This window comes from Condylostylus longicornis, unplaced genomic scaffold (genome assembly GCF_029603195.1).
Source record: "Condylostylus longicornis isolate FDR11 unplaced genomic scaffold, ASM2960319v2 ptg000049l, whole genome shotgun sequence".
In the NCBI taxonomy this organism is placed as follows: Eukaryota; Metazoa; Arthropoda; class Insecta; order Diptera; family Dolichopodidae; genus Condylostylus; species Condylostylus longicornis.
In genome coordinates, this window is record NW_026578018.1 from 6647656 (window position 1) to 6660303 (window position 12648).

At 22.1% G+C, this 12648-nt stretch overlaps 1 protein-coding gene across 2 annotated transcripts in view; it reads right to left on the reverse strand.

The window, feature by feature from the left end:
* Positions 1-6018: 6018 nt before the first annotated feature.
* Positions 6019-12648, reverse strand: part of LOC129611273 (open rectifier potassium channel protein 1) — a 28380-nt gene continuing 21750 nt past the window's right edge. Inside the window, exons 1-7 of one of the 2 annotated variants that reach the window (XM_055524332.1) lie at positions 10815-10829; positions 10197-10433; positions 9834-10132; positions 9521-9772; positions 9348-9451; positions 9139-9283; positions 6019-9070 (exon numbers count right to left, since the gene is read on the reverse strand). In XM_055524332.1, coding sequence (XP_055380307.1) covers positions 7160-9070; positions 9139-9283; positions 9348-9451; positions 9521-9772; positions 9834-10132; positions 10197-10338 — 2853 coding nt within the window. In that variant the 5' untranslated portion in view covers positions 10339-10433; positions 10815-10829 and the 3' untranslated portion in view covers positions 6019-7159. Of the gene's footprint in view, positions 9071-9138; positions 9284-9347; positions 9452-9520; positions 9773-9833; positions 10133-10196; positions 10434-10814; positions 10830-12648 lie in introns of those variants that run through there. The other variant, XM_055524331.1, reaches the window with a different exon arrangement.

Below are 12648 nucleotides of genomic sequence, written 5' to 3' on the forward strand. Positions count from 1 at the left end.
TATTTTATTTATTATAAAAAGTTTATAATATTATAATCACAAAAGTGAATAAAAAAAGCTTATCATTGCTAGAAAGTAGACATATAGGACGACAACACTACACCATAACACAAAATATTGTAGCCTTTATGAATTTTAATAATTTTTTATTTTTTACGTTTTTTTTTTTTTTTTGTGTAAATTATTATTATAATTTGTATGCATAGGTTTTTATTTTGAAAAATAATAAATTGACCATATGTTCTTTTTTCTTATGTTCTTTTTTCTTATCGCCCTTAAGGGCTAAGGTGGTAAATATTAGTCTGGTGTCTGGTTATTCAGTTTTATGTCTCCAGTTTTGTATCATACAAATTTCATTACAACATAATCTTATTAATTGTTCTTTTATATTATATGTTTTTCTGTTATTTCAATATTAAACCTTTCAGAAGAACTGTAATGTAAATTTTGAACTTAATTTGAATGTGTTAGGATTTTTTCTCTATAAGATACCAATAGATTGACGAACGCAATTAAATTTCGATTTTAAAAGCATTGAGTAATTTGAATTGCTTTAAAAATGTGAATTGTTTTAAAAACTTTAGTATTGAAGAACACAAATTTTAGGAAGGTTTTTATAATTTATATTTCATATTACGTATAACAAAAAAATAAGTTAGTGGATTAAAGCAATTAGTATAAATGTTCGTAAATAGCTATGACTCAATTAATTTATTTAATTTTCCGATTTTAATTTATAAGTAAGCTTCATTCTCTTTCAATGGAATTCTTACATATAAATTAGACTTTTAAAAAAAAAAATATTTTAATTGTATACTACTCGTAAAAACAAAAAAATTCTACTCCATTTACTGTGGTTTAATTATTTTTTGTCCTCCTTTTATACTTATGGCAATATGGTCGCTCTAATATTGTATTATTTTATATATTATTATATAGAAAAGGTAATTTTCATAATTTTTGTTTTATTCTTCAATATTAATGAATGTGTATATGTGTATATGCTATATGTATTCAAATAGTATGAAATATACAAAAAAATTAACAAAAAATTGTATAATTAAAAAATTAATATTATAAAAAATGCTTTCTAATTTTTAATAAATTTCACAATATTTCTGGATTATAATAAGAATCAAGCACATATTATCTTTGCAGTGATGAAAAAATTTTGGAAAAAATTTCTGAAAATCTAAGAGTTTCCATAAAAATAGCATTCATTGTATTTCAAAAACATCTTTCTAAACGGATTAAACTAATAACTAAATTTTTTTTTTTCTGTTAAAAAATTATTTTTAATTTTAAAGATTTTATTTGAGTATCGAAACGTTTTGTTGTCATTTAGATGACCACATTTTGTCTATTTTATATTTGTATATTTAATGTACGAATATCTCCATACACTTATGTACACGTAAATGTTTTTCAGAAAATATATATGAGATTATGCTATAGGGTCTAATGAAAATGCACATATTTAATATTAACCAATTCAGCGATGTGGTTTTAATATATGGATTTGAAAATAAATTGTTTATTTTTTAAATTTTGGTTTACATATGTTTTAAATATTTTGAAACTCTATAAAATATTTGAAATAGTTTTTTAAGGTATAGGTACACAATAGAAAACTTTCATTTAATAATTATATATATTTTGTCTTATATAAATCGAGTGTTGTATACGCAATTTCTATTAAAAGAAAAACTATTTCTGCTAAACGACTATAAATAAATTTTGTTCAACATATTATACAGCATTAACTTAAAAGATGATTACAGCACGCGAGTTAAAATTTGTTTTTTAAAAAAAATGATTTTGTCATCGTTATTCATTGTCATATTGAGATTTAAGAGGTTAAATATTGACATTTTTTATGTTTGTATTTAAACAAGTGGTTATTTTGTAAATAAAAAGCAAAAGTGAATTGGTTTTTTTCTTATTTTAGATTAGTTATCGAATGCAATATTTAATTTTTGTAATAACTGTCCCATTACTACAAGCTTCTTTTTTGGTAAGTTTAGTTAATTTCTTACTGGAAACATAAATTAGAAGATTGTTGTTAACTATATAGGTTTATATAGTTTAAATCTATTATGACCGGCGATCGGATTGTTTTCCATCATTTACAAACTATGTTACAATACTTTTTAAAAAATCGGAATTATTTTATAATAAAAAACTAAAAAATTTTTATGAATTTATAATATTTACATTGTAGATTTTAGATTTATTATGTTTCATTTATAAGATATTAAAAATTTTTAATAGAACAATTTGTTCAAAAATTTAAATTAAATTCTTGTTTAAACAATAGACTTTTGTTTTACTAAAAATAATATCTTTTAATTAATTTATATTTTTAATTAAAAAAATTGTTTTTTTTTATCAAATTTCGTATGTAAAATTATTCAAATAAAATTTCAATATCCTATTTTTAAATATTTTATACAATTTAACAAAAAAATAAAAATCGTATATCAATTAGAAAATTTCGTATACAGTGTGTTATAATTCTAACACTTTCATATTAAGAATTTGAAAAAAATTATTCTGAATAAATTTTGTATAACAAATTCCTGTATAACAAAATTGTTATATTCTGAGAACTAATTATAAATTATGAGAATTAATATTTTTTCTCTCAAATTAATTAAAATTTAAATGAATTGATTTTTTTTTCTTATATGAAAAACTTTTTAATTTCTAATTTTATATATGTATGTATATGTGTATATGCATATATAGAACAAATAACTTAATTTAATTTTTGTTTTAATTAATAAGCAACAATAGAAGCTCAATTATGAAAGTTAATTATGAAAATTTAATTGAATTCAATCTGATAGTATATATAATTTTTATGGTTTGGTTTTCCCAGCTGATTTATCACACTTTATCATGGGATAAAAATTTTAGTTGTAAATGATAATTGTTATACTTGTTAATATTAAGATACTTAATATAAGATTGTTAAGAATAGATTTTTGTTGAATATTTGAATAAGAATTTAATTCTCTGCAAGTCTTACTAGAATGATGCTAAAAATATTTTGAAATTTTGGCAATACTGCATACTGCTAAAAATTGATGTGAGTGTAAATCAATTATATTCACATCCAATTAGCATGTCATTTTTGCCATATTATGTCAATTTTTTTTAATGATTTTTAGATAGTTTTTTATATTTGCGCAAAAAATTCCTTAAATATTATTTATGTGGGTCAAGTTATCAAAAAATAAAATATGTTTCCAAAAATAAAATTCTAGCCGTGATGTAATTTGCAGCCACACATTCAATATTATGAGAAATTAAAAAATTTAAAAAATAAAACAAGCGAATCCCAAATAACACGTGGTAGTTTTGTGTTTAAATGATTATGGTTTTTAAAATTTTTAATAAAATAAAAATTTGCAATTTTTTTATTATTTAATAATTTTTCTCTCTCTTTTTCATAATCTTGGACCTATATTAAATAATCTTTTGACCTTGACCGAACTTTTTATAAATATATTTATAAAACAAATTAATTTTTTCTGACCAATTTTGGCAATCTATATTAAATTATTATATTATGTATGCAGGTTGTCGAACTTTGTAGACAAGGACGTTTAAAACATTTAAAATGTCCGTTGCTACGTCACAATATTACGTTATATGATGACATAAAGTAATCATACTCGTATGAATTAAGTATTTTGTATTTGTGATGGAAATTAAAAATTTTAAGAGAATGAAAATTTTAAAAATATTAAAAAGGGAAAAAATTTGATTGCACAAAATTAATATTTAATTAATTTTTTTTTTAATCAAATTTTCTATTATTTATTCCCATTCGTAGTAAAATTTAATATAATTTATGTTAAATTTCAATTAAATATTCAAAATTCTTATTTCTTGACTTATATTGTGTATCTGTCTAATTCTTAACTATATATATGTATGTAAAATATTAAATTTTAATAGTATGTGTTAAAAAAATTTCACTTTTTATTAAAATTATTCAAAGGAAACATGAATATGCAATTTAATTTTTAAAGCTTTTTAAATTAATTGCGCGAAATTTTGTTTACAAAATAAAATAATGTAAAAATTAAATAAATGTTTCTATATGTTATAGAAACAATATAGAATCCATATCTATATAAGTGGAAGCAAAGTAGATAATATTTATTTACTTTATGTGTGTATATTACATTGCTAATATACACATTAATATTTATTTTTAATAACTTGTTTAAATATGAAAAGTTAATAATGAAAGAAGTAACGAATGTAATGGATTTGAATCGTTTAACATTTTTCACAAAGGGGAAAGAGAACATTATGAGGAAACTTAATGTAATTTATATAGAATTTGCTGTATTTTAACACAAAAAGTGTCCAATAATTGGTTTTAAGTGAAATCTCAAAATTTAAGCCGATTGAATTTGATTATGCTGTGTGCCTTTTTAACAAAATGTAACAAATTTCCGGCAATTATCTTTTGAATTAAAATGAGCATATATTAAAATTTTTTAGAAAACTTTTACAATCAGTCGTGTTAGCCTTAATTCTTCGTCGATCTCATAATGGTTGAAAGAAATCATAAGATTTTCAAAATTATCATGAACAATTTGAGAATTAAGTAAAAATTTATTATTTGGTAAGCTCATAATTCATCAGGTGGTCCAATTTATTATTCATAGCTTTTTAACAATTTTAAATCTAAACTGACTACATATATAATAAATTTGTTTTAGCAACATTATTCCATTTGAATATAACGGATGTAACTCGAATGGTTTGTGTCTACGATAAATAAATTTTCTATTGCACGAATATTTTGGATTCATAAAATAAGAAATTAAAAGCACATTTTTATTAATTTGAAAGCTTAATTTTTACAAAAAACTGTTGTAAAAACCGGTTGTTTGGTCTTTAAAAAAAAATACAAACGAGTTTATTTTAAAATTAAACTGTTATAGTTGAGTGACAAAAAATTTTATGCTCATAACTAATTAAAGAATTTTGATGTTTCATTTTTTTTAAGCTTTGAGTGGAAATTTTTCTTTCTTAACATTTTTATATTAAATTTTTGTGGAAAAATAAAGATTATTAAATAATAAATGGGAATTCTTAAGGATTTTTTCTTATTCACAATTTATTTTACTTGTCGTCATATAAATTGGAGGAATAATTCGTAATAGAAATGTAATATGTTTTGATAAGCTCATTTCATTTATAAGTTATCACTCGTTTTTTAAGATTTCTCTCAAATTTACTTTTAGGCAGGTTTTGTGTAATTAATTTTTCTATTTTAAAAATGGTATTTTTTAAATTTTTTTAAATAATTTTCAAGTCTTATAAAGAAAATTCGGTCTAAAATTAAATTTTTCAATTTTTTTAGAAAAATTAGAAATTTTTTTATATTGTCGTTTCATTTAATTATAATGCTCATATAACATTAAGATATACTCGTAGAATGTTAATCATATAACATGTTCTCATAATAAAGTTAGATACTGTGTTTCAATTATTCAGGTTTTGATCTAAAACCATAAGATGGTAGCAAACATGTTAAAGCGTTCGTTTTCTTATTTTTATAAAATAATCAGGAATCAATTTTATTTTAATCTATAATATTTAAATTACAATATATTTAAAAAGTTTATATAATTATATGAGTCTCACGGGCAAATTTCAATACAGAGTATGTAAGTAAGTTTTTATTTTATCTGAGGTAATTTCAGAGGAGAAGAACAATATTTTATAAAGGATAATTAAATAAAATTACAATTTTTTTTCTGTAAACTCATATTTCTTATTTAATATTTTTATTTTATTATTAATCACGAATATTTTTAAATCTATATTTTGTTTTTATTCTTTTGCTCTTCTTTTTTATTTAATTAAACTTAATTCAAAAAACATAAAGGTGTATAATATTTAAATTATATAATTTATTAAATTAATTCTAATTAATACTTTTTGTGTTTTATAAATTATAACTAAAAATATTTATATTAATTTGTATTCATTTTTTTTTGTGTTTGTTTTTATTTTAATATAAATAAGTAAATATGATTATATAAAAATATAATTTTATCATGTATAATTTGATATTGTTATAATTCTGATCCTAAATACAAATTAAAATTAATTTCAAAACTACTTGAAATTTTAAAACTATTTTCAAGAATTTAATGAAGCTGAAATTTCAGAAAATAAAAAAATTATCTAAATAATAAAAATATTTTCTCGTATTAAAAAATATTTTCACGTAAATATAATTTCGAAAACAAAATTTTTAGGCCATAATATCGAATTGAACGAATTTTGAAAATAATTTTGAAAGAAAGAACGTATTTTGAAGATGCAGTGTATCTTAATTGAAATAATTTATGAAAACAGCATTAAATATGGTTATGGGTGTTAAATATGTTATGAGGAAGCGTCGGATCTACCATATATGCAAAATAAGTATATGCATTATGCGATGTGCGCTGGACGACATGAACGAAATTACTACTCGCAATGGGCAATGTTTATAGCATATTGTTCATTATTTTGAAAGGAGGGGGAGATTCCTTTGCAAACCGCGTAGGGTGCCGAAAAAAACAGAACCGGGCCTTTTTTTAACTGAATTTAGAGAAAATCAAATTTATATAAAATGGAATTACAATTTTTAACTTTAATAATATTAAAAAGCAACAATTCATTAAATAAATTAAAAAATGAATTTTCTAAAATATTTAACAAAAAAAAAATTTAAAATATTGCACAAAACATGGCTAATTTATTTTTTTAGAAGACCAAAATGAAGTCTTCTTGTTTATTGTCATAAGAACTATTTATTTAATTGTCTTTTTTTTTACTATCATTGTCTTTTATAATTTGTTTTGTTTTTATCTATCTATAATTTTAAAAATTTTAAAAATCCAAAAATATATTCATTAAAAATTTAAGTACTTTTATAAATATTCTAAATATTCTTATATATCAGACTTAACATTTTATTACATATTTTTTAACTAGACTAAAAAAAACGAAACAACACAGCAATAATAATTACATATAATTGAATCCTAACTAATATTATTTAATATTAATGACTAATATTGGCAACATTTAAAAATAATTAATATAAAATTAATTGCTAGTTTTTATTTTATTCTTTTTATGCTTCAGAATTTGTATTAGAATTGAAATTTCGTAGTGTTGTGGTAGTTGATGATGGATTTTGTGATGTTCTACTACTACTACTAGATGATATTGGTATAAATTGTTTTCTAATACTACTTCGATTACTATTAACATTACTATTATTACCGCTGTTACCACCACTGTTACCACCACTTCCACCAGGACCACTACCACCAACACTACTAGAACCTGTGGTACTTGCTAATGGTGAACTTTTAAAATCTTTACTATGACGTACTGATAATCTTCTTTGTAATGCTGTTGGAAATGATGATATTGCTTGTCCAGAATATTGTGATTTACCTGGTGGTATTTGTAATTCAGTTGGACGTACACTAAAACGTCTACCATATTTATTAATATCAGTTGATTGTTGATTTTTTTTATTAAATTGTCCACTAGCTTCTGCATATAATGATGTTCTTCTTGTATTGAATTTTTGTATTGTTGGACGAGTTTTATCTGGTTTTTGTGTAATTGTATCTGTTTTTTGATTTGTGTCTTCATCGGTATTATTTGAAAATATTGTAAATAATGGTGATAATTGTGGCGGTTCACTTGTACCGACTTTTCTTTTCTTTTTAGTTTTTTCTTCATTCATTTCTGGTATTGTTGAAATAATATGATCATTTTGTGTTACAGCTCTTGTATGTATTACTTCTAATGCTCTTATTAAATCAGCTACAGATGTATTTTCTAATATTAATTCACTCTTTCGGTCTGAGCATATCGATTCACGACTCCTATGTGAATCAGAATTTAAGCTACTTGTACGAAAACGATTCGTTTCCATTGGGAATGCTAAAGAACCGGAACGATTTGTTTTATGAAAAATACTATTTCGGTGTGAAAAACTTTTACGGGAATTCAATGAATCTCTTGAATCATTTAACATAATATTATTACTATAAAATGGATATAAACTTCCTTTACGTTGTTTCAATTGATTAAGATCTGGTGAATTACTATAATCTTGTGATATTGTTTCAATTGATCTATTATTAGCTAAACTTGTTTTCCTTTCAGATTTTAATGAACTATTTGTTGTTGTAGGTGTATAATAACTTTGTGGAATCGGATATTTATCACCTAATGTTGGTAAAATATTACCACTACCTGAAATATCAATTGATTTTTTAGGTGGATTTTTATTAAAATCTAAAATACTTGATCGTCTTCTGAAAAGATCTAAAACAAATGATTTTTTCTTTTTAGGTTGTGGTATTTCATCTTTTGATTCAATATTCAATGTAACAGAATTATTTAATGCAGACTTATAAAGTGCAGTTTTTGCTAAATTATTATTTTTATAAAATTTCGCACGATCATTAATTTCCTGTTGTATTTGATGATTATCACCGCACCATGTCCACTCATTTTGATGTTTTAAAGGTATTGTTTTTGGATTAATAAAGAAATCTGATGATGCACGTTCTCTATGTAATGGATGAAAATCATTTTGTGCTGATGCTACCAAATATTCATCAGAAAGTATTTGTGAATCAGTAAAACCATGATATGCACCAAATAATGTACTATTTAAACTTGATGTATCAGGTCCAATATCATATTGTGGTGGTTGTATATTACCTAAAGCTGTAACAACTTTAGCTAATAGATTCGTTGTTTCACGGAATGCATTTACAGTTTCAAATGTTTTCTCTTTATTAATTTTATTTAAATCTGTATCAGATGATGCTTTATAAACTGGAGTTCCATTACCAATTTGCATTTGATTATCACTTGAAAATTTATTACAACTTTCTGAAAATGCACGTTTTCTACTTAAAATTGGTGTTGATGCACTATACATTGATAAATCAGGGCATGATGATGATCTGCATAAATCACATGGTGTTCTTAAACCAGGTTCATGATAAATTGGCTAAAATATGACATTATTTTGTAATTAATTCAATTATATAATTTAATATTTAATTTAAATTAACTTACCTTTACACTTAAATAAACTTCATTTATAATTTTCCTAAGATAGCCGACATCTTTAACAACACCATGCCATATTCGACTTTGTGTATTCTTAATATTACTTTTTAATTGACGTTCAAGTTCTCTTAATTTCTTACTTCGGAAAAATCTATTAATTAGAATTAAAATCATATAATAAAGCATTCATCATTCCTAAAATTATTTTGACTTACTTCGTTACATAACCAATTATCATTAAAATATAACCAAGAGAAAATATGAACCAAACAATAATGAAAATTTGATAGGCAACAAATAATCCACCAAAATAACGTTCCTACAATTATATAAAATATTTTAATATTAAGCATATTTATAAATGGTGGAACTTAAATAAATACCGTACCTGATGAGGTTGAAATGTCGGAACATAATCTCCGAATCCAATTGTTGTTGTTGTTACATAAGAATAATATAATGATAAAGTAAATGGCCAACCTTCAAAATAACAAAATATACATGAAGGTATTATAAGAAAAAAAACTATTCCCGGTACTAATGCCATTGCAATTGTTGCAATAAGTCCAAATTGCCTTGGTATATAGAGATCATTATTTGATAATTTATAAGTTTTGTATCTTTCATAAATGAGTTCGAACTAAAAATATGAGAAATTAATTATAAAACTTAAAAAAAAAATTTAATTATTAAAATTTTACCAAACGTGCAAAATATTCACCCAATCCCGCAAATAATATGGTATTTACTGGCATACCAATTAATGAATATGCAATTAATACCATACGTCCTAATGTTGTTGATGGTGATAAATTTCCATAGCCTACTGTTGAACAAACAGTAAAGGCAAAGAAAAATGAATGATAAAAATCCCATTTGTATGGATCTTGTATTTCATCAGGTTCTACTGTAGTCACTTTTTTACCACAATATTCTGTAATATTACCTAATACTTCATTTTGTATATCATCATCACCCTTCAAATATTTTTTAATATATGCTAAAATACATAATAATTTCAAGAATTTTATTTAAAAATTTATAATTATATATTTTATAATTACCATTAATTTTAATACGATCTTGTAATGCTATAGCTCTTTCAGCTGATTCTTCATTATGTTCAATAACATAATAAATGCTAGCTCCAAAAAATAGATATGATACATAAAAGAATAATAGAGCTAGCCATCTTTTAAATGACATTTTTATTTCATCTTGATATTTTTTTAATTATATTTTATTCACGTATATATATATATATATTTTGATTTTTTAAATATTAAAATGGTTTTAATAATCTGTAAGAAAAATAAAAAAAAAATAAATTAAATTAATAAATTACATTATATAAAATACTTTGATTTACTTATTAATTTATTATCTAAAAATATAACACTTATTACTTCACAATATTGTATAATTTTGCTGTTATATGGCGTATAACAAAAAACAAAAGTAATATAATATAAAAATAAATTTTTCTGATTGTAAAATTTTATCGTTTAATTTTATTCTCTTTATAATAAAAAATTGCATATGTTTAGGCGAACCATTATTATTATTTTTATACGTAATATTTTAGACTATTTTGTAATTCAAAAATAATTTACAATATTTTTAAGTGAAATTATTAATAAATATAATTTTTTATTATTAAACATTTTATTTTATTAGCTTACAATTTTAAAAATTATTAAATATTTATTTGTGCTTAATGATCGAAGAGTTTGAGCAAAGTGTGCACTGCAAATTATATTTCTAAAGTATTTAAATGAAAAATCACTTTGTGTTTCTTATAATTAAAATTTTTGCATTCCATTTTTGTGAAAAAAAATAAATAATTATGAAATTCCTGCACCTTTATTTCTACTTTTTTAATTTTATTTAAAATTAATTTAATCGAAAATAATTTAATATACAAAACAAACTCGATTAAAATTAATATAAAATGAAAAATTAGAAAATTACAAGAGTAAATCCATTGTGTAAATTATAAAGATTATATTAATTAATTCAAAAAAATTTTCATCACTATCGAAGAATTAATTAATATTAATGAATTACAATAATTATTTTAAAATTTAAATTAGTTTTTATTGTTCAAATTTAAATATTATAATAATTTTGTTATATACAATGTTAATATATAGTACAAGATTAAGGAAACATTAATATTAAAAAGAAAATTTCGAATTAAATTAAATTATAAAAGATTTTCATTCTCATTTTTACATTTTAAATAAAAATTATCATAACATTATAATTAATGAGAAAAATTATAATTATTATAATTAAAAACAATAGTTACAATAAATGTTTGTATGCATGTAGGAATTTATAAAAAGACAACGAGCAGCAATAAAAATTTGTTTATATTTTATTGTACTCAATTTAGATAGTAAGAAGAATGAATATAAAGGCTACCCCTTAAAAAACTTGCAGTTTTCCGATTAAGGAAGGAAGGCGTAGAGATTTTTATAGAACAAAACTTTGCACTTTTAAATATGTCATTGTTCTCGAAAATGTGCGAAAACAAATTCGAGAAGAAAATCATAAACTGGCCAAATTAAAGAATTCAAACTCATATACCGTACTGTACAACTCAAAACCTAGCAATTTCTTGTGTACCTATAACGCAAAAAATGTATTTCCGGCAACAATATAAGACACACAAAACTTTGTGCTAACTATTAATTTTTTGACATAATTTTTTTCCCCCCCAATAAAATTTTAATGAGCAATAAGTAAAACCAAATCATTTAAAATTACCCCATATGCTAAATGTTCAGGGTTAAAAAAAAAAAAACAATTCTTTTTATGTATTTTTCGAATTTTTTTGCTTTTCATCAAAATATTCTTAAACAAAGTTAAATAATTTCAATATCACATGATTAGACAAAAAATATGTATACCAAGTTAATTAAATTTTTCAAAAAATCAGCAATCTTTCTATGCCAAAAAAAAAAAATTTAATACCACTATGAATATTTTAACCTTATGTAGAATTTTTTCAAAAAAAGACAAAATGGAAAACATGTTTTTATTATAAAAAAAAAAAAATTTTTTTTTAATTCTCGTTTTTATTTTCTTTTTTATAATAAATTTGATTTTTTAGCTTTTTTTCAAAAAAAAAATGTTACAAGCGGAGATTTTAAAATTTAGATTTGAAATTATAATGTATGAAGTTAAAGTGCGAGAGCGTTACTTTCTATTTTAATAAAATATCGCGTATTAAATAACTAGAAGGCAACATAGATTAGCACTCTCATTTCCAAGTCAGTCATAAAGGCCTGACACATTACTGTAATCAACTGGTTCAAAGAAAATAATTAAAATAGTCCCCACTATCCTGATGATTTTTTCGACTTGCCGACATAGTACAATAAAAAAATTTATAAGTAACATTTTAAGAGATATCTAAAAATAAGAAAAGTCCCATTCCAGAGTCGAAGTTTTTTTTTTGAATTATCTATAATGACCGTTAGTCTCTCAAAATATTAAAAATATATCACA